A 26,105-nucleotide genomic window follows, 5' to 3' on the forward strand; every position below is an offset into this window, starting at 1 on the left:
TTTTATTCAATTAATTTTTAAAAAAATTTAGACTAAATTCCTAAACACATTTACTGGATTTACAAGCCGCGGTGACGCGAGCGGCTCGCTCACGCCTCCTTGTTTGATTGTATCGAAGGCTGTGAGCAGATGACGCAGTGAGGTCCAGTGAACATGGCTCCTTTTCCGGACGAGGTGGATGTTTTTACTGGCCCACACTGGCGAATGAAGCAGCTGGTGGGCCTGTACTGCGAAAAGGTGTGTACAACTAACTGTCGTTCCTTATTTTGCAGATTTACGAACAATTTTTTGGAGGTTGGTGTCTGAAGGTGAAGCGAACACCTGCTAGCATGCTAGCTAGCTAGCTAGCGTAATAGCAGCAATAATTGAGTCAGTCGAAGGAGATGAACTGTCGGATGACTGTCTGACGACCACACTGAGACCCTTTGGTTGATCTGTGGTCAGCGTTACGTGATAGTATTCACGTTTCCAGCAGCGTGGAACCCTATCCGACTGAACCTAATAAAGTTTTATAGCCACTCGTCTCCGCAGCTAAAAGCTTTTTCTGTTTACTAGCCTAACTAACTTGCAAGATAGCTTATATAACGTGCTTTAAGTGCCACATTGGAGTTTCTAATGTTCTCGCAAAGGGTGGTGCATATATTAATAAGAAGTGTCTTAACAAGACAAGCCAGGTAAGCTCATTTAGCTGCAACAGCTAATGCACGAAGGGTGTGCTTCACTAACCCCAGCTCGGTTACAACACTGATGATTTGACACTCTGGCATACAGCCACTATGTTTACATATACGTATCACGTATATATAAACATAGTATTACGTGTTACGTGTCTAATCCTACCAACTGCAACGCTAACATAGATCACATGGATCTTATGTGATGATTTATTTTGTAAGAAATAACGCAAAGATCTTATTTGATAATTCTTCTTCCACAGCTGTCCAACACCAACTTCTCCAACAACAATGATTTCCGCTCATTTCTCCAGTCCCTGTGCGCCACATTTAAGGAGTTCAAGATGCATGAGCAAATTGAGAACGAGTACATTATCGGGCTGCTGCAGCAGCGCTGCTGCACAGTGTACAATGTACACTCTGACAACAAACTTTCAGAGATGTTGTCCCTCTTTGAGAAAGGGCTTCATAGTATTAAGGTAACGATCGACTGGCATTTTAAAATACACATTTTATTGACATGCTATGATCCTATATTTCACTTGATGCAACTTTAAAAATAGCTAACCAGAAAAACATTGGCTTTAGGTAAGGGGAAAAACATGTAGTACAGTGCTCAATTGTTGGGTACCACTCAGTCATTAGAATAAGTATCATGTCAGCAACGCAAAGATTATAGTACATACAAAGACATCAAGGGTTTTTATTTTTCATGTACACATGTAATTTCTGGCACCTCTTCAAAGCGGTTTTACTCACATGCGAAGCAAAATTACCAGCATTATAATAAATGAGAATTAGTTTTAGCTAACTTACACACTTGGGCAGTCAGTCCCTAAAGGCCCATTGTGCCATGAGAAATCTGCACGTTAATCATACTACACTTCCTTTAAGTGTGGAATAATACTCATTTGTGATATCCACTTTTGTCACAGTTCTCAAGTGTTACAGTTTCACATTTAAAAGAAGAAAAAGGATGAATGAAGTTATTAAGGATGAAGTTAGTAAGTTGAACTGCTTGGCGCAGAGGGAGGGTTATTTTTGTGATCTGCTTATCGAGAGACAAGAGTTATTGTTCTGTCAAGCCATGGGCAAACCTCCACCCCAAGAAATAAGAGGCAAAAATAAAGGCCTTTTTAGAATTATGCAATTGTGTAAACCCGAACTTCCGCTGCCAGTTTGCAAATCAGAAAACATTTTCTATTTTTGCTTTCAGGAGTAATCCTGCTTTCTGTCCCAAGGAAAACTGTCTCCTGGGAAAAACAATACTGTCCTAAATATTTAAATTATATTGAATTAACGTCATTTGTGTTAAAAAAAGAGTTCATGATATTTACCCTGAGAAATAACCCTGAAGTAACCCTGAGTAAATCAACTCCTGTAGTAATGACATTAAAATATTTTTGAATAGAAAATAATATTTTAATGTACAACAATTATTGCACAACACAGCCATTAATGATGATGCAAAATCAAAATGTACTTCTCAATGTAGGGAGTAGTGATTGAGTAAGGGTGATTTGGACACAGACCATGAATTAATCATTGTTGTGTGTTTTTAGAGTGAATATGAGCAGCTTAACTATGCCCAGCAGCTGAAGGAGAGACTAGAAGCTTTTACACAGGACTTTCTGCCCCACATGAAGGAGGAAGAGGAGGTATAAGATGCTCAAATTTCTTTTCCTTTCTTTTTTAAAATTTTTTTTTTTTTTATAATATTTTAATTACCCATTGTGTGGGACATCAATTAAGACTAATTTATGTTGAACAACAAAAGGTAAAAACATGCACTGAAAGTTATCATAAAAACGTGTCTGTTCGTGTCCAGGTAAATTAAACTGTTGCAAGCTGTTTGTAAACTGAGGAGATTCGTTGCAGGTGTTTCAGCCTATGCTTATGCAGTACTTCAGCTATGAGGAGCTCAAGGACATCAAGAAACAAGTGATAGCGCAGCACTGCAACCAACAGCAATTGGACAGTGCCGCGGAGGTGCTAAAAGGCTTCAGTTTGTGGAGCCAGGCGGAGGTGCTCCAGAAAGCCTTCAAATATGCTGATCATGAGAAGACAGATTATGGTGAGTGAGTATATATTTAAGCTGGTGCTTCGTACTTAAGCACATTATAATTGGTCAAGTAACCCCACTGTTCAATATACGACATGTTTAGATAAGCATATCAATCAGTTGTCTTTTAGATCTAATGCAATGCGGTAACTCATGTCCAGCAGACATTTTGACTGTCCATTAAGGCATTTCTTATGATCAGTTTAGGCATGACTAACTTGTTTATACCTGCGTCTGTCTTGCTGCAAAATGTTAAAAATGTATACTTGATAACGGACCTCTGTACTACCAGGACAATGTTTTAACTGTTAAAGTCACCAGCTTCATAAAAGAACACTCTGTCTTAGAAAGTGGTTGACATTTGTAAAAGGTACACTTCATCATTTTGGTATTTGAGAACACTTACGAGCAAAGCTATTCCATATTCTTCCTCAGAACTGGAAAAAAACAGGAATTCCTCCACCCACATCTCCCAGCTCCCCACGGAAATTATGCTGAGGCTGTTCCATTATTTAGGCCCTGAAGATCTGTGTCGCTGCAGTCAAGTGTGCAGCTCCTGGTCAGAGCTAGCTAAGACCGGCTCTTTGTGGAGGCACCTTTATCCTGTGCGCTGGGCCAGAGGTACGCTCGAGTTTTATGTACTGGTGAAGAATTATTTCACTCAAGTGTGTACACAACTAATGAATATTTTTGTCTCTGTTATGTAGGTGATTATTATAATGGCCCCCCTGGGGAGCTTGACCAGGAGCCAGATGAGGAGTGGGTGAAGAGTCGGCAGAATGAGGGTCGTGCCTATCAGGAATGGGATGAGGACGCTGATGTCGATGAGTCTGGTGAGGTTTTGTCTTAGGTAAAGGGCTTGTGTCTCATAGCGATTTAAGTGGTATTTAAAGCACAAGCAACTATTACTAATGTAATGTTTCAGACACAAGCTGCCAGAAAGGCATCATTTGGGATGTACTGTTGTATTATAGGTTCCTACCCAGTCATTCCTATCCATTCAGCCCACATTTAGCAAGATATGTGTGACAAAAACAAGCAAAGAAAACCCCCACTTTTATAAATGCTCGGTAATGTTAAGCCCGGTTCCCATTGAACACGCCGTTTAAGTAAAATGGCTGGTAAATAAACTACTGCAATCTGTGGGTGTCTTGTCATTCTCTTTCAAAACGTTGACAATTCACTGGCTTTCAATAACAGCATAAAATTAGCCAGCCAAAACTGACTACTGATGTAGATATTTGTTTGCGAGGAAATCAACAGTGTGTCGTTTTACAGAAGTTACTCACTCAGGTCGAGCAGTTTTGGTGCACTGGTTCTACGTGACACGTTCAGTGTGAACAGGGCTGTAAAACAGGTTTATGGTTATATGCAGCCTGTGTAAAAGGCAAGTCTTCATTAAATATGATACCTAAAGACATTTAGTGTCTATTTTTGACCTCTACTTTTATAGTTCCTCACTGTTTGCCCTGTTGATATTGGGTAATAAAACTAGATTAAAAATGTAGAGGTGTCTGTTTAAGAGTTTTAAACAGGGCGTCACACATTCATTCACATGTGGTGAAGCCAGTCGTCTCTATTTACTTTTCAAGTATTTTGCTGCTTTTGATCCCAGACTCTGCTTTATGTGTCATCATGGTATGATACACCTCTAGTGTTGCCTAAAGATGTGTCATACCACCTCCAGTTTAAGCTCTGTAATGTGTCACCCATGTTGTTCAATGGTTCATCAGATGTGTCAGGTCAAATTGAGGGCTCCCTTGCAATCAGCACTGCTAAGCGGGAGAAGAGGCTTCTGAATGGGATTATCCAGAATCTTCTTCCAGCTGTCGGTCCTTCTGTCAAGTCCATTGTTCTGGCATATAGCTCTACAGTCTCAAGTAAAATGGTAGGCGGAGCACAAACCTTTATTTTGCTGTTGTACTAGCACAATGTCAAAGCTCAGAAAGCTCGTTGGTTGAGCTGTGTTGTAAGATAAATGTTCTTGCTTTCCAGGTACGTCAAATCCTCAGTTTCTGCCCCAATATTACTCATCTAGACCTGACGCAGACTGACGTTACAGACTTTGCATTTGACAGGTTAGTATTAAAAATGAATACTGAAATGCTAACTGTTTATGACAAAGCGGATGTACATAAAACTCAGAAAATTTATGTTGAGTCTATCCTTTCCTTTTTAGCTGGTCATCTCTCGGAGCTTGTCACTCTCTGGAGCACCTGGATTTGTCGGGGTGTGAGAAAATCACTGATCACACCTTGAAGAAACTGTCTTTTGGGCTGGGTGACCTCATGTCTTCCACCTGCATTGACAAACGCTCAGACAAGCGAGCCAAGCTTCTTAAGAGTTCCCCAGGTCCCATCACGCTTGTTGATGAGAGAAACCTACATCCAGTGGGACGAAAGCAGGCCATAATTTTCAAGCAGGGGGCTGGCCGCTGGGGTGCTGCCTGCACACCCACGCAAGTATGGGTCCTGGATCCTTTGGACCTTGCTGATATTGAGGACGCAGCAGAGTGGAGTCGACGTGGTGGGATGCCGCTTACTGACGCGGAAAGCTTCGTTGAGACACAACTTATGGGAAGTTCGTGCTGTTGCAGGAGGAGCAGGAGGCGGGGGCACAGGACTGGGTCAGATGCCTCATATTTGCATCAGCAGTATGCCTTGTCTGCAGAAGTGCTCTGCGGTCACTCCACCTGCTGCACAAGCGACATGGCCCTCAGGACTTTTACTGGGTCTGAGTCAGGCATGACCAGAAATGGCACAGCAGAATTTCGGACTAAATGCTCTTCAATGGGGAGCCTGCAGTGTCTCCAGCCTGAAAACAGGACTGATCAATCAGAAACGAAACGCTCACTGAGGTTTCTCAGCCTCTCTGGATGTTATCAAGTCACTGACTTGGGCCTGAGGTAACGTTAAATCATCAATCTCTTTCAAACAAACTACAAAACACATCATATATATTTTTTAGTATCTGTACAGAGGATCGAAACGGCAAAACTTAGAAAATGTATACACAACCACTGACTTCTTACCGCAGGACTCAGATCTCCAGTAATCCCCTGACTGTACACACATAGGAAAATTAGATCAACCAAAAGGCAGAAATCTGACCTCATCATGTGACTTTAAATAATGGGCCCCTTATTTCCTTAATTAGGTGCAAATGAGGGAATGTAAAGATTGAATACAGGTGTAAAAACAAATTCCTGTTTGTTTCCAGTAAATAAACGAGTGTTGTATACAAAGAAAAGCTGATGCATTAAATTAAAAAAGGTCAACTTTAATGAAAGATAAGTTAGTTTAAATATGAGTTTCAATACAAAGTCAAATACAGAAGTGACTTATGTCACATTTTAGGAGTTAATGCCTAAATTTGTTTTATTTTTATTAATTTAATAATATATACATTTAGTTTGGCAGTTATGACCCTCTATGAAAATGACTTGTTTTTAGGTAGGTTTTTTGAAGATTGGTAGCAAACTAAAATGACACAGTGGAATGAATGAGTTACTGTGAACAACTGTAAATACCACATTTTGTCAAATTGCGCTGATGAAACTTTAACCTGGAGACCAGCCACAGTACCCCTTCAAACCTTGGTTGCTGAAATATAAACGCCTGCCAGCGTACCCCAAAGAAATGCCTTGTGGTCATTTCCTTATTTGTCTTTGTCCGGGGATAAACACTCTCACAGACTCACAAGGTAAAAACATTCAGCGCCATATGAAAAGTAAACTGCTACTTACTAGTAGTTCAAATGTAGTCATTTTAAAGCATTCGACAGATTAAGTTTAATATCAGTGGTCAAGAGGACATAAAATCACTAGTCATAAAAAACATTTATGACTTTGCTCCAGAGTTTTTAGGTTTTTCCTCCTGGAAGTTATACTTCTACTGCTATTTTTGCTCTTGAATTCCACCATAGATTTCAGTGTACTGCCATCTCACCACTATACTGAATTAAGACAAAGATATAGGTGCTTTTCAAAATGCATATCAAGTAACATTTCTATCAGCTAATTCAGATTATACAGTGCAGCTCTTATTAGGGTAAGACTGGATTATCTGCATTCATCTAGATGTTCCCAGTGTTGGTCTGCATGTTGTTGTAGCTGTAATGAGGTTGCATTGCATTGTGTGTCAGGGCTCTGTCTCAGCGTGGAGGGCTTCCTGTGCTGGAGCATCTCAACCTGTCTGGCTGCCTCTTCATCACTGAGGTGGGGCTGCAGGAGCTGGTGTCGGCCTGTCCTTCCCTCAATGACGAGCACTTCTATTATTGCGACAACATCAACGGTAACACAAGTTAAACCTAAAATGCTGCATGCTCTTCACCTAGTAATGTGTTTTGACATAGGCCTGTGTTAATGTTGTACTGTATAAAATGTCACGGTGGTGTTACAGTGTGTGGCAACTATTACAAACATTAATAACCCCACTCGCATAGCATGTGTCCTAGTGTAAGTAACCGATGCCGCTGAGAGGGGAGGTAAGTAGGCATTACAATACATTGATGCCCTTACTGTCAGAACTTTATGTAACACAAAGTTGAATTATTTAGTAACATAATGAAAATATTTAAATGTTGTGGATATGGGGGTGTGTGTCAGATGTTTCTCACTTGTCGCATGGGTTGCAGGTCAGTAGATAACTGCAGTGTGGTGTTTCTCTGCAGGTCCCCATGCAGACACGGCCAGCGGCTGCCAGAACCTGCAGTGTGGTTTCAGAGCTTGCTGCCGCTCTGGAGAGTGATTCAGCAAAACGATGCTATTCTGAAATGTCTCCTTTTAATTGCACTTTATTCTGGGAATACCATTTGCTGTATTTTGTGTCACTTAAAAATATTTCTTGATGAAACTGTAATTTTGCTCTAAATCTTTCGGTCTATATTTCATGGAAATAATGCTGTCTAAAAGGAAAACATACAAGGGTAACAATGGATTTGAACTGTCTGCAAATATCCTGGTTCTTTCTTTTTGGTTTAAAAAAAGTAAAAACCTAGAAAAAAATGAACACCTAGAACTCAGTGGTTTTCTGTAGTTTAAACGAAGTTTGTTTTGTCACTAAAATGATACAGATTTACACCAGTCTGCTTCTCCCCTTACTTTGTAACTCATTATCAGCATAGGGTTAATTTTGTTGTTAAATTGAATCTAACGTCGTCATTTATTTGATAACAATGTGTGGTGAAACAAAGTGGTCTGAGTTTTGGGTGAAGCTGACTGCTCCAAATGGCACTCAGATTGTTGATGGTTAGGTCCCTACATGTGACTCTTTTTCGCTGCCTTGTGCTGCCGTACATTGATGTTCAGTTCACTGTTGATGCTGGCACAGCGACAGTATGCACAGACATAGGAACTGGTACTTGATGTTGCAGTGTAGTCCTTAACCCACCCCCCTTTTTTTTTTTTTTTTTTTTTTTTTACATTTGTGATACTAAATGTCCAGAAAGAGTTTCTTGCTTTCACTTTTCTTTATGCACTCCAGTGGGCAAAGAAATGGACCAGTGTTCTTGTGAGAAAGATTGAAGAGTTTGTAGAGAAATAGAAAAGCGGGATTAAAAATAGTCAATTGGGAAAAGTCTTCAGGGTATTTGGCCAGCTAGAGTACTGCATCATTTATGATACTGCAGCAGAATTTATTTTCCTGTTCAAAAGCCTTGCATGATTTCTGTTGAAAATTCACAACAAATTAATAAAAACATCTTGGAGTTAGAAACTGTGCAGTTGCTTATTGTTATTGTGTTAACAAAAAAGTATCGAACCACCAACCTTCTAAGTAGTAGGTGACCTGATCCACCACCTGAGCTACAGCCGACCCAATGTCAGTAAAGTGCCAGAAAATCCTCCGTGCATCTTGGCGACTTTCAACAAATTATGACTCCATAGTAGAAATATAGTATCTTAAAAATGTTCTTTTATGCAGCAGGTCTTGCTGCTAGAAAGGCTGCCGACAGCCTCAAGGGATGTTTATAAGAAATCTGCCACATTTAATAAATGTCAAGGCAAACCCAACAAAGGAGTCTGCATACAAGCATCTTTTTTTTTTAGTTTCTTAATTTAATTATGCTGTCACTTTTCTTCACATTTAAACTATAAACTGGCAGTTTGAAGGACTTTTGTTGGTAATTTAATATAAAAATGCTGACTGTAAGGAAAATAAAACAAACCCTCACTTATTAGTGAGGGTTTGTTTCAAGCCAATTTGCCTCAGCAGCTGGCCAGTCACCTTGACTAACACACATTTCTTACCAAGCCACAGGACCATTGGTTATGTTGCACCCTGTATCTCTGTATTGATTCTTCAAGTCTCTGGAAGTCTGATGGATGAACACAATTCCTTCAGCTGGTGTTTTGGTGATTGTTTTAAAGAGTGCTCTCCAAGTTTTTGGTACAGTCTTTCATATGTGTTCACTTGAGTTGAACACATACTCTGAAGACTGATTCACATCATTCTCACACTCAACCCATTCGGTAACCCCTCATCGTATTGATGGGAGATCATTCTGGAAGAGTCCCACTTCCCCTCAGGTCAGGAATGTTTCATAGATTAAAATCAATAAAAAAAAACAGTTCTGAGAAACTTTGCTCACATGCAGCGACCTCTCCCTCAAACACTGAGATTGGACTCCTTGAACGAATAGTTGTTCCAACTATATGTTTACTTAGCTTCACTTGGAGCCTATCTGCAGATGTCTGCACAGAGCAACATCTGGGCCCTGCTGTGGAAAGTAACACCCATCTAAAGGGGGGTTCTCAAAGTCTTAGTGCCAATTTAAGGAGCCAACTTATGACTGAAAACAGCACATGAAAAATGTAAACCATAAATCTTTTAATAAGCAAGCATTTTTTGTTTGGTTTTGGTTTACAGGTTTTTAATCACTAGCCAGATGGAAATTTTTAACATCTATTTTACTCATTGTTTGGAAGGTTTAGAAATTGTGAAGTGAATAAGTGAGCTCCACCCTTAAATTCGCTCTACCATATATAGATACATATACATATAGACCTTTGAGGCGTGACTCAAGAGTGTCTGGATATATTTAAAGCAAACAAGCTGTGGTGACAGAAGTTTATGAATTTAATTCAAATACAATTTAGCTTATTTGAAAATGTTTATACATTTTACAGTTTATTTCTGACCATTTCATGAACACAAATGTCTTTTTTGCTTTCATAAATAAAACCTTAAAAATGTGATTAAAAATTATGGGTATCAGTCTGTCTAGTTCGGAAGCAGAAACCACTGTGAGGCCATTTCTGCTGCTTTGGTGTAACAAAAGTAACATCGGAAGCAATGGAGAGGCAACAGGGAACCGTTTTGCAAGTGCTTTCCACGGACCATTCCTCTCTCCTTATCCCTCCTGACTAATTATTCTATAGTTGTGCTTTTTTGCTAGTGTTCTTGTCACAGCTGGTAGAATGAGCTGGTATCGGCAGCCGATTCATGCTAACTCAAAGTATGAAGGAGACATCGTGAGATGGGCCAGCACATATGGAAAGCTGAATACAAAAAAAAAGTACAAAAAAATATTGCAAAGATCATGAAGATAACTTGATCTACAGTAATTTGCATTAAACATCAGCTTTAATAAAGCTGAAGCTTGATAAACAGTCAGATCTTACATCATGTGAGGACGAGTGAGGCCAAGTAAATCCACACTGACATGACGTTATTTGGGTAGGGGTGCACATACACAGCCAGGGCAAACTCCACATTTGATGCCTGAACACTGTGAATGCCAGTGCTGTACACTGCCTCTATAATGGGCCGGATCTCAGAAAACACCAGATTGAGGGGGAATCCTGAAATCTTCAAAGGAAAAGAGAGAAAAAAAAAAGAGAAAACCAAAAAAAACCTGTTAGTGATATGAATTTTTCAAAGTGAGCTCACGCGCTTTCAGCCAACTTCTTCAGCACTGGACTTAAGATCCATGACACAACACAGTGACTCAGAGTAGCTTCTTGCGGAGGCACACCCTTTTTCAGACTTACTCTGTAGTCTCCCAGCAGGCTCTGCAGCTCATGGCGGTGTCCCTCAGCCACATCTTGTCCTGGGATCAGCTCCAGCTTGGGCAGGAACTGCTTCAGGGTGGTAGTGCAGTAGCGGTTCCAGCGGGTTGGCTGACGAGGTCGCCACTCCATTATCTTCTCCTTCAGGATCCTCTCGATTCTATTCAGAGTGACATGGTGCATGTGCTGCGTTTAGCCCGTGGTTGTTTTGAGAAGCAGCAGTTTCTGCTGTTTTACTTGCCTGTCCTGAAGCTCTGCTGCAGCTGCCCTGTCTGTGCGACGATACACCAGCTCCTCTGGCTAAAGACAATGACAAATTTTTGAGAAACAAACAAAGAAGTAAAAATAGGTTTATACAGTAATACTGAACACTTACTTGTATGCTAGACAGTCCAGGGTGGGAGAAAGTTCGGGAGAAAAACGGTTTCCACAAATTAGCTTTTGTGATGTCAAAACTGACCCTCATTGGTGATGTATATTGTTGAATGTTGAACCAAACCTTAAAAAAATAAAAAATAAAAAAATAAAAATAAAAAAAACCACAACAAAAAGCAGACATGAATATAAAACTATGCAAAATTGTAAAAATGATGAAGAATAAATAAATGTATAAATCTTTATTCACATTGTCAGCATTGACCAAGCAGCCAACTGCCTGAAGTGGGCAGAAGGTGTCGTACTGCCCGTAGAACTGACCGCTGCTGGGATTCCAGATAAGGTAGAGGTTCTGCTCAAGGGTCAGGACATAAGCCGTGGGTCCCTGAGGAGGGAAGATTTTAGAACTCTTAGTGCTGCTGCAAGAACAAGTCTGAAAAATGAAGCAGCAAAAATAGCTGTTCTTGCAGTGGTGGCTGAAGACTGGTTGCAAAAGTCAGTCCCCATAGACTCCATTATCAAACTATGGAACTTTACAGCAAAGATAAGCATATTCACAGCCAACAAAAACTCTTTTGGTCTCTATGAATTTTTTAAAATAAAACATATTTAAACTATATTGCTTAGAGACTGTGGGTCACAGTGGGTGTAGCCGCTAGCTGTCTGCTTGTCTTTAGCCAATAAAAACTAACATGGAACTGACCAAAACTAACACTGAAGCAAGGACCTCTTACCCCTGTTTGGTATGTAGGCAGCAGCAGTGTGTTTGAGTGTTTATGAGTTATTCTGGTTTTGGGATAGCAGTCTATGAATACAGCTTGCTAATGGTAATTACTTCAACATTTATTTACAGTCTATGTGCAAGTTTTTAAAGCTGTGCTCTACTTAAAAATGTTACTGTGACACACATGAAATGTCTTCAGGTTTAAGAAATAAATGTCACCCACCTCCGGTATGGCTGTGCCAATTATAAGCCAGGCTTTCTTGCCCAAAGACAGGAAGTAGTTGCACAACAGTACAGCGTGTTCCTCTTCATCACCCGCTAGAAGGGTTAGGAATTGCTAAAAACAAACAACAACAAAAAAGCAGCTACCAAAAGGTACTACAATATGAGCACTGCCCTTCTGTATACAATGCTGGCTTCTTGAAGAAAGTTCACTTACGTCACAGGTGCTCCAAAGATCACAGGTTGCAGAAAATGAAACTTGGTCAGGCAGAGAAGGGATGAGTGACACAAATCGAGCAACGAGGAGCTGTGCGGGGATAAATATCAGTGCATCAGCAAATTATATCTAATTACCAAAGACGTTTTCTACATTAAGTAATATCACACTGACCGTGGCTTCCAATGGGTTATTGGGGAATTCATCCAGTAGCTCCTTTGGGGGACTGAGTGGTCGAATGTAACGTGTGATGAAGACAGTCTTCCCACTGAGGTCTATGACTGTGGTAATGCAGGGTCGGTCTGGGTATCTCTGAGCTGCGTCCCTCTCAAATCTCTCTGAAGCTTGCAATAAGCGCTCATCCTCTTGGGTGTCAAACTGCAAGAGAAGGTCAAATGAACAATGAATAAGGGCACAGAGCGATAGCTAAAAAGAAGTAACTTCAAATGTTGTGTCATGAATGGGTGATTAAAGGAGGATAAATGCTTTAATGGAGCAGTTACCTTCATTTCCTTTATCTAGTACATGCAGCAAAAGCAAATAAGCGATACAAGAGGATGACAGAAATAAGAGGAAATTAATTCATAACAAATTGTTTCAAAAATAAGAAACATGCATGTAAGTGTCTAAAATGTATAGGATCTATTTAAACACTTAAGCAGACATACTTTGCTTTGCTCATTTTCTTACGTTACATTAAAAATTGCTTAAGTTTCAAACAATGAGCAGGGCTTTTCCTACACAGAGAAAATTTCACTTGGCGCCAATGAATATCACCGGGATTGTGAGACTAAGTAATTTTTTAAAAATGGGGCTTCCTTACTTAAGCGTTTTTGTTTGTCAAATGGCTATAAATCATTCATTATTACTTTATGTATCATTTATGTATCACCTGACAACGCTATGACCTATTCTGAGCAAAGAATAAATCTTAAGAGGTCAGCCTTTATTAAAAGGCATTCCTTAAACCCAAAACTCTTCCTTTGGTTTTAGTTTTTTTCCTTTTTCCTTCTTTGGGTTCTGTATGTCAAAGGGAAGAGATATTCCCAACATGGTTATCTCATGGACATAGTTCAGTATTTGAGCACAGAAGCCCCACCAATCAGATGGAAAATGGCTGAAAAAGTGAGTAGGTAAAATTACTAATAATAAAATCAAAACATGGAGCTAGAAATGAGCATACTAGGTCTCCTTTATATATATATATATAGAGAGAGAAAAGCTTCTCTAAAGACTCATTGCAAAGTCAGATTACCAAAGCATGATGCTGAATGACTAGGGGTTTCTTGAGGTCGCCGTTTAAACTTACCTTCTCCCTAACAGACTCTCCAGGTACCAGCTGTGGATCGACAGTGATGAACAGCGTGATAAATGTTCCCTCACTCAGACTTCTCAAGATATCAAAACCACTATTAGTGAAGTGGCTCTTCTCCTTGCTGTAACCCAGCAGCACAGCTGGCGTGTTCACTTTAAATGTCCCATCAATCTAAGAGAAATGTCAGTGAGAAGTCCAGTCAGTCACAGCCATTTAGTGTGTGTACATCAGGTCTGCTTAAATCATAGACGCACCTTGGACTGAGAATAAATTGTGCTGAAAGGAATCTTGACTGAGCCCAACCAGCGCTTCTCTATGTGGGTTTGAATTGATTTCCCTCTGTTTTTGTCATTCTGAGGAGCAAAAATACAAATAATTCAAGCAGCAAGTAATGAGGGTGAGGATGCAGAATTTTGTTAAATTTATTTTTAGATTCACTCTTGAAGAGCATAAAAACCCACAAACATAGTCACAAAGGTCTTTAGGAGATATCAATAAAGGCCAAAGTCAAGTTGGCAATTACATCAATATCTGATAATACAGAAATTAATTGTATTATATCACTAAAATGACATGTGTTGCTGTCTACATAGATAGAAATTCACATTTAACAGAAATTAAACATAAGCCATTTTTCACAGTATAACCTTTTATTTCACTTATCTGACTTTAAAATCAGGGACTCGCTCACTGTTAGCTGTTATTACGCTGCCTTCAAGACGTTAAACAGTGGATGTCCTTAGTTTCTTTTTTTTTATTAAATGAAAACAAAACAGAGATTGTCATTTTTGTCATCGACAGTGCTCGGGGCCCCTTATCTTATTGTAAGACAGATATTAAAACCCTTGGTGTGTAACTTGATGGTTCTTTTAAACCGTGTAGGCAGGTGAGTGCAGTAGTCCAATCTAGCTTTTTCCATCTGAGACAGCTAGCCAAAGTAAAGCCATATGTTCCAGCTAATCTCTTTAAACGTGTTATTCATCTGTTCATTACATACAGACTGGAGTACTGCATTTCTCTGTACTTGTCTGTACCAGTCTTCTATTTATAGTCATGGCGAGAGAGCCTTTTCTGTGGCAAGTCTCATACTCTAGAATAGTCTGCCTCTAAATATTAGATCTGCACAAACACTGGAACATTTTAAATCTTTACTGAGGACACATTTTTATGACCCCAACATTTTTTGTTTTTACAGCCTTGTTGTTGTTTTAGTCTTATCCCTTCTCGTTTATATTTTATTGCATCACTGTCATGCATTTTATTTATTTTAGTTGCATTTTAGTTTGTAAAGCATAGTTTGAAATGTGCTATATAAATAAACTCGATTTTTACCATTTGATTCACGGATATTAAACCAGGATCTTAAACCGAAATCTAAACCTGACAGGAAAACAATGGAGGGATGTGAGAAGTGAGACAAAGTGAACAGTGTTTACTCACCATCACAGTCTCATGTACCACTTCATCAAATATGTTGATGAAAACCTCATCTTTGACTGACTGCAGGCTAGCAGTGCTGTAGTCACCATTTGGAGCGCTGTAGAGAGGAACATTAGGTAAGTAACACCACTCAGCAGCCATTGTGCTGGGCAGTTATTTTGAAAAACAATGATGGGAAAATGCATGTTTAGAATCACCAGTCAAATCTGATGAAAAGTGCTCAAAAAGTCTCTCTTATAATGGTATCTGGTCAAAAACACCAAGCTTTCACTTTGTGATACACTGCATTAGCCAGCTCAGTTTCATCCTGATTAAAGGAGCCTGTGCAGGACAGGTACAAAGGCATGAGGAGATCCTAAACAACAACTATTTTTGTGCATGCTTGAGTTTTTGTGGATGAATAACGGAAAACAAAAAGAAAATCTTTAAACTGTTAATTAAAAGTCACACATGGCTAGCCTCCCATTTACAATTATAATGGGCATTTCAAAAAAAACAAACAAACAAAAAAGAAAACAATAAAAGAGATAATTAATAATAAAAGAAGCAGAGTAAAAAGGAATCCAATAAAACACAACATACACTTACGATCAGTTATACGACATACAGCATCAAGTAAAACAGGTGCTGAGGCTAAATGCCTTGTAACTATAAATGTAAACTGACACTTTAGGGTGTATTGTAAAGAGTTATAGTTGGCCAGAGCATAGAAACTAAATGTCTTCCAAACGCAGGATAGACTTGAAGGATTTGCAACAACTGGGACTTAATGGACTCAGTTTGAGTCCCAGAGCACTAGCAGAGAAGTGAAGTAAAATGGCAGTTTCCCAGTGAGAGCCACAGAAGTAAACAGCCACACGGCACTTCTGTGAGACCACCCACATCGTACTATAAAAGCTGGTAGTAATAAACCTGAGGATATAAAGATGTAGGATGGAGAGAAAAGTGTCTTATATAAAGTTTTTCCTTCAAAACACTTAAGAACGTTATTTATTTTCCTTTTCCTGTACAAGAAAATTATTACTTTGTTATAGTTTATCAACAAGATTGTCCAACATTTTGAAATTCATATTTATAGTTTAATATGCATCAAAAATGCTAAGGTATTTATATTCTGAATTCCTCTTTATATTGGGACACTAAATAGTGGAAATCTACAAATCTGACAGTCCAACAGAGAGATCATTCAACACAAAGCCCCCCCCCCCCCCCCCCAAAGGAAAAGAGACACCCCTCCACCCCCCAAAAAACAAACAAGCAAACAAACGAACAAAAAAAGAAAAACCCAACTCACCTAAAAGGCAGCTGCAGCTCCTCGTTCCAGCATGGGTTTGGTCCATCGGCTGTGGCTGTTTGAAGTACTGTGCGTTGGAAGGAAACCTCCACAAATGGCCTTACCTGTATCTAAATTAGACACACAAATACTCCACATACTTGACACTGATTATAGAGACTCTGTATTGGTATCAGATTATGCTCGGCTGCTTGTGTAAAGCAAAATAAGATTAGACTTTGTGCTGTACCTGGTCGGGAAGCCCAATGCTGCCCTGAAGGGCACTATGAGATGTCTGTCCTGGTTTACTACAATAGAAACCCATTAAAACACAGTTCAGTGTCCAGTAAGGTTTCTAAACATATATGCTGGTTTCTAAATTTGAATGGCTGAACTCACTTGCTCTGAAGCCTGCGGACTGGGATATCATAAGCCCGGATGATGTTAACAAGCAATTTGATGTCTCCGTCAGACAGATTCTGGGCCGTCACCTTCTTTCTTTCTTTCCTCTGAGGTTTCAGTGGTCGTTTTGGTTCAGCCAGCTTGAAAAGGTTTATTCCTAAAATCCTGATAAATGCAACAAACATGTAATCACTTTGTCAACAGCCTGCAGGACTATTCATTTAAAATTAAATCTTACTGTAATGTAGATAAGAATTTGTGGCAATATGACAAAGCTTTTTTGCTCTAATTCTGGGTCGGGGTTACCACCAACAGTACTCAGTCCCTCCAGGTATTTGTAGTTTTATATGTCAATATCATTAAGGATTCTTCCTGTTAAAATGAAGTTTTTCTTTCCCACTGTCACCAAAGCATTTTCTCATAGGGGTATATATGATTGCTAGGCTTTTCTCTGTATTATTGTAGGGCCTTTACCTTCCAATATAAAGCACCTTGATGCCGCTGTTGTTCTGATTTGGTGCTATATAAATGAATTGAATTGAAAATTTAAAGTAAGCTTTAATGGCATTAACAAGAACCGCTGGAAACATACTGTGCTGCTTATCCTGTATCTAAAGTCTAAAATAGGCATATCACAATAAGTGTGTATTGAACAATAATTGTGATATTTAAAAATAAACAGTTATTGTATTAATAACGCACAGAATAATATTGTTAATATCAGAAATTCTTCCCTTTGCAAGCTTTTGTATAATTATAGTTGTTAACAGTTGTTTAACTGATCTGACAAAAAGACAAGATACAACAACATCAACAATGATAATAATAATTTTTCAATAATTTTTTTTAAATACTTTTTTTCCACCCAAAATTATACGGATATTGTAATAAATATCACAATTTATTCTTTGATAAATGTGAAGTCAAATTTGGATATTGTGACAGCCCTGGTATAAATGTGCCGGCATATAATCTGGTATCTTACAGAATGGCTATGATTCAGGATGTAGCACAGGTACAGTACCAGTTGGAAGGACTGTGATTTAATCTCTGACTTCTCCACTTTGTTTGTCAACATATCCTTGTCCCTTTTTGGGGGGCCTTTTTCAGCTTTATTGATAGATACAGTGAAGAAATGACAGGAAAGTGGAGGGAGAGAGAGCGAGAGGGGAAGTAATGCAGCCACCGGCTGCTCAACGCACTAAGCTAAACCAGCGACCGTATACATGTCCTTTATACTAAATCCCATTGATTTATTTGTTTGTATCCTTTATTTTTGCATCCATTTGAGTGTGAGCATGTGCATCATAAATTTAGATAACAAAAGCGCTTGCATTTTTTAGGCATGTAGCACAGAAGCTTTTGAGTGCTCTGTAAAGGTAGAAAAGTGCTCTAAAAGTATCATTTCATTTACCAAATCAGTTGGATAATGCCCTGTTGTAGATTTACATTTATATAATTTCACTGCATTTCACTCTCAGACTGCAGGCTTGCTTGTGGTTCCTAGGGTATTTAAATGTGGAATGGGAGGCACAGCCATCAGCTATCAGGCCCCTCTCTGGATCTGCCTCCCAGTTTGGATTTGGGAAACAGACACTCACTCTACTTTTAAGATTCTTTCTATTTTGATAAAGCTTGGGACGACCGTGGCTCAGGGGGTTGGGAATCACATCTGTAACCGGAAGGTCGCCGGTTCGATCCCTGGGCTCTCTGTCCTGGTCGTTGTGTCCTTGGGCAAGACACTTTACCCTACCGCCTACTGGTGATGGCCAGAGGGGCCGATGGCGCGATATGGCAGCCTCGCTTCTGTCAGTCTGCCCCAGGGCAGCTGTGGCTACAACTGTAGCTTGCCTCTACCAGTGTATGAATGTGAGAATGAATGAATAGTGGCATTGTAAAGCGCTTTGGGTGCCTTGAAAAGCGCTATATAAATCCAATCCATTATTATTATTACTACTATTGTCGTAAATCATAGTACCTCAAGTCGCCCTGTCTTTTCTTTTACCTCACCCCCAACAAGTTGCCCTTCTCTTACAATGGTTCTCCCAGAGGTCTGTTTCTAGTAAAAGGAAGTTTTTCCTTCCCACTGTTACTAAGTGCTTGCTCATAGGAGGTCATCTGATTGTTGGGGTTTATTTTTATATTGTAGGGTCTTTACCCTAATGTAAGATGCCTTGAAATGACTTTAAATAAATCTGAAAAAATTAACTGGACTGACTTAAAATGGCAACAATCAGATGATCCCGTAGGAGCAAGCACTGGGCAACGGTAGGAAGGAAAAACTCCCTTTTACTAAGAACAGACCTCTGGTAGAACCATGCTAAGGGAGGGGCAGCCATTTACTGCAGCCTGATGGGGAAGAAAAACAATAGAGTAGAGCATATAAAGATATCCATCAGTATAATGTACTGCTGCAAGAGAATGCTAAAATTCTTCTTATATTAGCAGCTTCTAATATTTTACCATTTTATTGGTGTTAATCTCTATGAAATTTTACAGCTTTTAAAATCTTTAGCTTCATATTCTGACTAAATTCTTTTTCATTATTTACAAAACCCTGGGAGGATTGAACACTGGAAACAGTCTGTTATATTCATTCACGCACTCATATTCAGGGTTTAAACTAAGAGGAGAAACAGAGACACAAAAGACAAAAAAACAAAACAAAGCAAAACTCCAAGAACATACCCTGGACCTGCACCACTGTAAAACAAACAAACAAAAAAAAGAAAAAGGAAAAAAAAAGAAAAAAAGAAGAAAAGCAGAAAAATAGAAAAAAATAATAATAAATGAAACAAAGTGTATATCAACAGCATGACTGACACTGATGTACATTATTAAATATATAAATCTGCTTAAAAATAGTCAAGGACTGAAATTGATTTCAAATGTTCTGTTATCATGTCCACATGTTGTGAAACCAGCTCTAGCACAACAATGTATTAACTTCTAGAGGAGAGAACAAATTAGACAGGCGAATGCAGTGTTGAGTTAAGGATCAAATACACCAACCCAGCAGCTGCCAAAATGCACAGTTACATCAGCGTGTAATTTTATGCTGGCCCTGCAACTCTTTCTGATGACTGTTGAGCAAACGTGAAATTTCCTAGCCTTAGCTTTAGTGGTGAGGGAAGTATTTTTTATCAGTTCCTTTTTTGAAAGTACTAATACTGTACTGTTTATGACTCTGGTGCAAGAAAGTATTGCACTGGAAGTGTTAAATACTAAACATAAAAGTGCTTAATACAGGAAAGTGACTTCTGTGTCAGTTGCGCACAACATCATTAGATTATTAGCAGTAGACTAAAAGTACAGTTGAATGACAAGATGCAAGTACAGTACAAATACCTTAAATCTGTACTTAAGGAGAGTACCTGAGTGAATGTACACTGCACCACAGGTGAATAAAGAAAGAAATAGCCATACTTGAAAACATAACATACACAGTACAAACAAAAAAGCTCGTATATTTTGAGTCAGGCTATTCAGCTTTTGCTAGCAGTGCATATTTACCCAATGGTTGGTATCTCTTCTTCTGTCACCAAATCAGACAGGAGGTAGTGATGCTTGGCAAGAAGAAACCTGTTGATGACTGATTCTCGGATCTGTGGACAAATGCCAGGATTACACAACACTTAAGTCTCTTGTGTGCTAAATACTTGCGTATGAATTTTTTTTCTTTTTTAAAAAGCTCACCTTCTGAAGGTATTTGGCCACTAAAGCTCTGTGTGAATCCAAATGCTCTTTGGTATCAATTACCTCTCCCTCTTTCAATCTTTTTTCATATTCCTGAAATAATTTTAACCAAAGTTAAGAAAAAAAAAACTATTATCCTTTTATAGAGCTTGTGCATCTTCATTATACCACATTGATAATATTCTGCAATACACTTTTGAAAAGCTGACCTGGAAAACCGTATCAGTGACCTCCCTCTCTAAAGCAGGAATGAATTTGTAATTCCGAAACTCTGCAACTTCCTGGTTCCTTAGCTTGAGCAGACGAAACCTTCCAGACTTCTCTAACTCTTCATCAGTCACAAAATTAAACTCCTCCTGGAGATGTTCCAGGCGGAAGTACTCTGGAGCTGTTACTTCTCCACTACTGGCCACCTGTAAAAAACACATAGAGTTACATGGGAAAATATTTCATTTGATGCGTTCATGTCCTTAAAAATAGCCATCTTCTGATACTCACTTTTAGCAGCTGCATGATGGAGGCATTTTTCGGATCGTTTGGATCCAGACGCGACTGCTTGGCCCACTCACCAATTTTTTTCATGTCATATAGTCCAGATGCCCCAATGTAGCTAACAGCATCAAGATGGCCCTTGCCACTAAGAAACACAGACAGATCAGTATTGACAATAACATAAAAACAACAACAACAACAAGTCTTTGAGCAATTTTGTAATATTTTATATTGCACAGAAGATAAAGTAAAACATTTAGAGATCAATTTAAAAACCACTGACACTGGACAACTTCATATACCAAACACATCCCCCCGATCTGGCATTGCTTCATGCCATTTCAACTCCTTCATGCCAGAATCTACCTGCAAGGGCATATTTCCACATTGTGGCCCAATGTTATATGCAACATATTTATAAGGAGTGATGAGCTTGATGCCTAGACACCAATCTCAACCTCCAGTCATGTGAAAACTCTCTTTTTCATATGTCTGCATATTTTGCTGCAGTAATAAACCAATTCCAACCAACAGGCAGAAAATCAGTATCACGATAGCACTTCATCCTAACCCAAGGACACGCCATAGTCTTATAGAGATGGCCATTGCACAGTCTGTCATACACTTCAGTTTTCTGATTTGCTTTTCAGTGTATGTGGTTGTTGCATCTGGCTTTCCCTCCTTTCAATCACAGTTTTTACCATCTGAAGGGACAATAAGCTCCTCAGCCTCCTGTAATAGCCTTTATTTTAAAAACCTGAAAGCAAAGAATAGGTGCTGTCTCAGATCACTTCAGTTATAACATGCTGAAAAATTATGCTGTCTCGGTGGGGGGGTGTAAATTTGCTTTTTCAGTAAGAAAACACAAAATAGTCCTTTAAAAACTTCTCCTGCTGTACACTGCAAAATGTTTGACAAATGTTAGCGAGCTAACCGTGCTAACGCGTTGAAGCCATGCAACCCACACACGGGGCGATCCGCGCTAACTTGCCAACGGAGATTTGCCGCGTTAATGCAGTTAGAGCGTTAACGTTATTTTAATGAGATTAACGCTGACAGCACTATATATGTATGTAATATATATATATACACAGTGGCTTGCAAAAGTATTCGGCCCCCTTGAACTTTTCTACATTTTGTCACATTACAGCCACAAACATGAATCAATTTTATTGAAATTCCACGTGAAAGACCAATACAAAGTGGTGTACACATGAGAAGTGGAACGAAAATCATACATGATTCCAAACATTTTTTACAAATAAATAACTGAAAAGTGGGGTGTGCATAATTCTATTAGGAAAATCAAGAAAGATACTACCTGTGAACGCCACCAGGTTGTTGAGAAATAGGAGGCGCAAGGGGTACATCATCGTCCCCGATACCCCAAGAAACACAGCACGAGACCTTCCCAGAAGTCAAAAGACTTTGCTTGTTGCTGCCATCAGCTTCAAAGGAGAGGGGCACATCTGAGAAGGTGTATAGAGTGTAAGAGAGAAGTTGATAAGTTAGTATAATTAAAAGTATTCTTGAAATATTCAAATATTTCATATCTGAAAAAAAAAAAAATGTACCACTTCCAACTCCCTCGTGGTCAAACATCACTCTCTGGTTGCTACTAAACTCAAATTCCTCAAGAGGGACGCTGCCTGTCACGACAGAGGGTTCTGGCACTGGAAGAAACACCTGAGCCAGGAGAGAGCATGATGACCCAATCTCCTCAAACACCTGCCCACACACAGTAAACACAAAAATTAATTGTTAGAATAGATCACAGCAGTCATTTATCAAGTAAATGCGTGGATACATAAAGTGGCAGCATGTTCAGCACTCTTTACTGTACCTGCAAACTAATGCTTTGGGGACAGTTGACTATCTTGAGATTGAATATCTGTCCAAAGTGCACCCTGAAGTCGGTGTTCAGGGAGCGACTGTCTGTTCGTGAAACTTCTTTGTCATTATAAAGGATCTTGGTGAAAAGAGAGCGCCTGGCAACATCTTCTCTTCGAGCTTTTTCGGCCCTAAACACGAAGAAAACAAACGTGATGAAAACATTCACAAAACCACAGTGAAAGTGCAGTTCATCATCATAACTGAAACACCTGCAAATAGGTGTGATATTCCCACCTGTGACAAATATTCTGCTATTAAGTTTTCTCATTTTAATAAAAAAACAAAACAAACAACCCTCACCCAAATATTTACTCTTTGCTGATTGGTTCATACATGTTTTGAAGAAACCTAGACCCTCTTTGTGTTTCTGCTGTGTCTACCTGGGGCACAGTTCACTGGCAGTGATGTTTGCAGATGCAGACAGCTCAGGAATCAGGATGGCCTCTCCTGGCTTTCTACGTATCCTGAGGGCTTTCTCCCTCACCCACTGCTCTATGGAGCCAAGGTCTGGTCTCTCTGGGGGCTCCGGCTTTGGGGGGGGTTCGTCAGTAGGTCCTTCTGATTCACTCACATCCTGTTCTTCATCTTCTCCTTCAGTGTCATCCTGTGCCTGACCTTTCTTCTTCTTTTTTTGCTTTTTCTTTTTGGCTTTCTGAAAACAGTGAACATGAGGAGGTGTGTGTGTGGGTATATCTTTACATTATGATTTGACATACAAAGTCAGGTGGACTGCCTTTAAACCACATTTTCAATTTTTTTTAATGCATGCATGATCCTTATTAAAAAACATTTATTGAAATGTGTCGTATGCAGGGGAAGATTAGATGAAGAATGCAGGTAAAAATGTAGGCACCTGTTTCTTTCTGCAGAGTTTCCATTCTTCCAGCCGTTTCTTGTACTCAGCTAATTTATTCTGGTATTCTTCCTCAGTCTCTGCCTCTAATTCTACAACCTCTGCCAAGATTTCATCTTCATAGTCCTGCTCATCTGACACCCGATCCACATTCTCCCTGAAGAGGCAATAGACAGCACAACAGATTAATGACACTGGGACAAGAATCTGGAGAACTCTCTACAGAGCAAATCTTACTCTATCCAGCTGATATCGATTAGGGATGAGTGATAAAACAATACCAGATTTTAAATCAGGGAGAATTTAGGGTGTTGGAAGTCTCAGATTTTGGCTCACGGGGATTGGGACTTTGAAAACTCTGGCCATTATTAACGTTAGCAATTATAATTAACAAATATAATAATAAAAAAAAAAAATAGGACAAACAAAACAGACCCCATTTAGTATTTTTATGGAGTTGCATAAAACATCCCCATAAAGAATATACACATTATTTTACTGTTACCGCCTCACTGAAATTTCTGTCACTTTTAGCTGTTACCTTCTGAGGTAGAGCTTGTAGGGTGTATTGGTAAACTTCTGGAACTCTCTCAGGGCTTTAATCTCCTTCCACACTTTAACTATATTTTTCAGAAGAGTCCTGTCTTTCTCCTGCTCACTGTCTCGGAGATGTCGAGTGTTCCTGTAATATTTGGAAAAACACTACTGCTCAAAGAGTCAATGTTACAGTGCATGTTTTTAGGCTACAAGGACTTCGTAGGATGCTAAGGGATGAACTCACCTAACCTCCAGATTATACTCAGAAATCCTCTGCTGCAAGGCCTGAGTGGGGTTAAGCCCACTATGGCTCTCCAGCATATTCCGCAGTGCATTCCTTAGTCCATTCAACTAAAGCAGAAAATAAGACACTAAACACACTGAATGCTGCATATAAACTCTGGAGTCCCTTTCATAGCTCACTTTACCTTGTCAGTGAGGTGACCTGTGAGATTATTGCGTTGCCTGGTTAGGTACTGATCGTACAGCTGAGCTAGGCGGGCGCCCAGGATGTGTTCGCGGCTGAAAAGTGGGTGATGGGAGAAGATCAGCCCAGAGACATCAACATCAAGCTGGTAGTCTCCCTCAGGATCTGCTGCACCAGCAATGTAAAGATTTGCATACTTGGACTTCACCGCCTGGGAGACAGAATAACACAATCCATCATGCACTATCCTGGGAAATGAAAACCACTATGAATTATACTTGGCACTTGTGCCTTGCCTGTGTGTTTCCAAGTTTCCAAGTATGTGCCAGTTTAAAGGAAGCATGAAATAGCTGGCAAGATTGAAAGCACCATCAGGGGAGTGCTGTAATGCAAAGTCATGGATGAAAATAATGTGCTATAAACACCCAACTTAACTACCCTGAACACTGTGTTTTCAGGATGAACACGTATGACAGCTGTGCCCGTCTCCAGAATTTAATAAATAAATATGAACAAGAGACGATAACTACTTGTTTTCCCTAGAGATAAAGACTGTGCTTAAACTCAAAGCCCTTTGTATCTGTAACTTATTTTTTCAGGGTTTACATATTTGTTTAACTGGACAGTCACACCACACATACCAGTAAAATGCTAATAAGGCTGGAATCAACTGCTTCTAATAAAGATGCGGATGTAGTCTAATGAATTACAGGAAATATAACACTCATCCATCCGTTTCAAATTATCCAGGAATTTGTTTACACAAGTTTACTCATTTATTTCACATTTTATTTTCCACAAGGCTTCATCACTTTGTTGGGAAGGTAAGCCATGGAAACTGTGAGCACGGTTAGGTCAGGGCAGCTGGGAACATTTTTACTGGTGATTTTTTCCCCCCATTATTCATCTTCTCACTGTTGTTTTAAAAATGTTGATTTTTAATATTATTTAATAAAAGTAATAATAATTAATAAGTTAAAATGAAATTATTGTAATGAGGCTGCTTCAACTCAAGTTAAGCTATCACCAGTGTCTCCTCTTCTCTGTGTAACACATGCAGCCATGAACTAGACTTCACTTGACAGAAGTGTATGTGACAACACAAATTTCAGATGCACCTCTTTAACCGGTCAGCTATCTAGTAGGAAGTATGTGTGCATTGAATCATGTTTGCCATTCCCTAGCAACTGTCACTACCGTATCACTACCCTATCCATTCCCTATCACTAGATAGGAAATGCAGTACAAAAGACAAACATGTCTGAAGACGACCGTTTCTTGCTGGGAACAAGGACAACCCTGAAAAATAGTCCAATAAAGGTTTTTAGTGTTTTTATTGAAACTATTACATATTTAACTGTTTTCACTGCTTGTCAAACAAAGCAGCTAACTTAAGAATTTAAAGGGATCTTCAAAAGTGTTGTTTTATTATTCAAAAAATTATCAAAGTATTTGATAGATTAATAAATAATAAAATAACAGTTAAGGTACAGCC

The 26,105-nt window shown here is 39.2% G+C and overlaps 2 protein-coding genes across 6 annotated transcripts in view; one reads left to right on the forward strand and one right to left on the reverse strand.

Annotated features, from left to right (window-relative positions):
• On the forward strand, positions 1–11,189 carry fbxl5 (F-box and leucine-rich repeat protein 5). Its single transcript, XM_085449695.1, has 11 exons — positions 1–237; positions 938–1,153; positions 2,237–2,332; positions 2,553–2,748; positions 3,172–3,357; positions 3,444–3,569; positions 4,470–4,624; positions 4,732–4,814; positions 4,916–5,641; positions 6,880–7,028; positions 7,408–11,189. The coding sequence occupies exons 1-11, from the start codon at positions 154–156 to the stop codon at positions 7,482–7,484; spliced, it is 2,094 nt and encodes a 697-aa protein (XP_085305821.1). The 5' UTR covers positions 1–153; the 3' UTR covers positions 7,485–11,189.
• The window catches only part of cc2d2a (coiled-coil and C2 domain containing 2A), a 21,120-nt gene continuing 4,804 nt past the window's right edge, over positions 9,790–26,105 (reverse strand). For 2 of the 5 annotated variants that reach the window (XM_085449692.1, XM_085449690.1), the window contains exons 13-39: positions 24,612–24,821; positions 24,428–24,534; positions 24,188–24,328; positions 23,647–23,803; positions 23,174–23,445; positions 22,744–22,921; positions 22,475–22,628; positions 22,222–22,369; positions 20,907–21,045; positions 20,618–20,821; positions 20,409–20,501; positions 20,226–20,317; positions 19,401–19,415; positions 16,710–16,877; positions 16,561–16,618; positions 16,332–16,441; positions 15,038–15,134; positions 13,852–13,950; positions 13,592–13,768; positions 12,457–12,660; positions 12,283–12,372; positions 12,067–12,180; positions 11,370–11,504; positions 11,121–11,243; positions 10,986–11,044; positions 10,727–10,904; positions 9,790–10,544 (exon numbers count right to left, since the gene is read on the reverse strand). In XM_085449692.1, coding sequence (XP_085305818.1) covers positions 10,359–10,544; positions 10,727–10,904; positions 10,986–11,044; positions 11,121–11,243; positions 11,370–11,504; positions 12,067–12,180; positions 12,283–12,372; positions 12,457–12,660; positions 13,592–13,768; positions 13,852–13,950; positions 15,038–15,134; positions 16,332–16,441; positions 16,561–16,618; positions 16,710–16,877; positions 19,401–19,415; positions 20,226–20,317; positions 20,409–20,501; positions 20,618–20,821; positions 20,907–21,045; positions 22,222–22,369; positions 22,475–22,628; positions 22,744–22,921; positions 23,174–23,445; positions 23,647–23,803; positions 24,188–24,328; positions 24,428–24,534; positions 24,612–24,821 — 3,708 coding nt within the window. In that variant the 3' untranslated portion in view covers positions 9,790–10,358. Of the gene's footprint in view, positions 10,545–10,726; positions 10,905–10,985; positions 11,045–11,120; positions 11,244–11,369; positions 11,505–12,066; positions 12,181–12,282; positions 12,373–12,456; positions 12,661–13,591; positions 13,769–13,851; positions 13,951–15,037; positions 15,135–16,331; positions 16,442–16,560; positions 16,619–16,709; positions 16,878–19,400; positions 19,416–20,225; positions 20,318–20,408; positions 20,502–20,617; positions 20,822–20,906; positions 21,046–22,221; positions 22,370–22,474; positions 22,629–22,743; positions 22,922–23,173; positions 23,446–23,646; positions 23,804–24,187; positions 24,329–24,427; positions 24,535–24,611; positions 24,822–26,105 lie in introns of those variants that run through there. The other 3 variants (XM_085449689.1, XM_085449691.1, XM_085449694.1) reach the window with 3 other exon arrangements.

Source organism: Copadichromis virginalis, linkage group LG23, assembly GCF_057382275.1.
Source record: "Copadichromis virginalis isolate Kocher_CV1m ecotype Utaka linkage group LG23, C_Virginalis_male_GT1.1, whole genome shotgun sequence".
NCBI lineage: Eukaryota > Metazoa > Chordata > Actinopteri > Cichliformes > Cichlidae > Copadichromis > Copadichromis virginalis.

Coding starts and splice junctions, on each gene's coding strand:
- fbxl5 (XM_085449695.1), top strand. CDS start 154: ATGGCTCCTTTTCCGGACGAGGTGGATGTTTTTACTGGCCCACACTGG. Junction 1,154..2,236: donor AAGGGCTTCATAGTATTAAG/GTAACGATCGAC, acceptor GTGTGTTTTTAG/AGTGAATATGAGCAGCTTAA. Junction 7,029..7,407: donor TTATTGCGACAACATCAACG/GTAACACAAGTT, acceptor GTTTCTCTGCAG/GTCCCCATGCAGACACGGCC.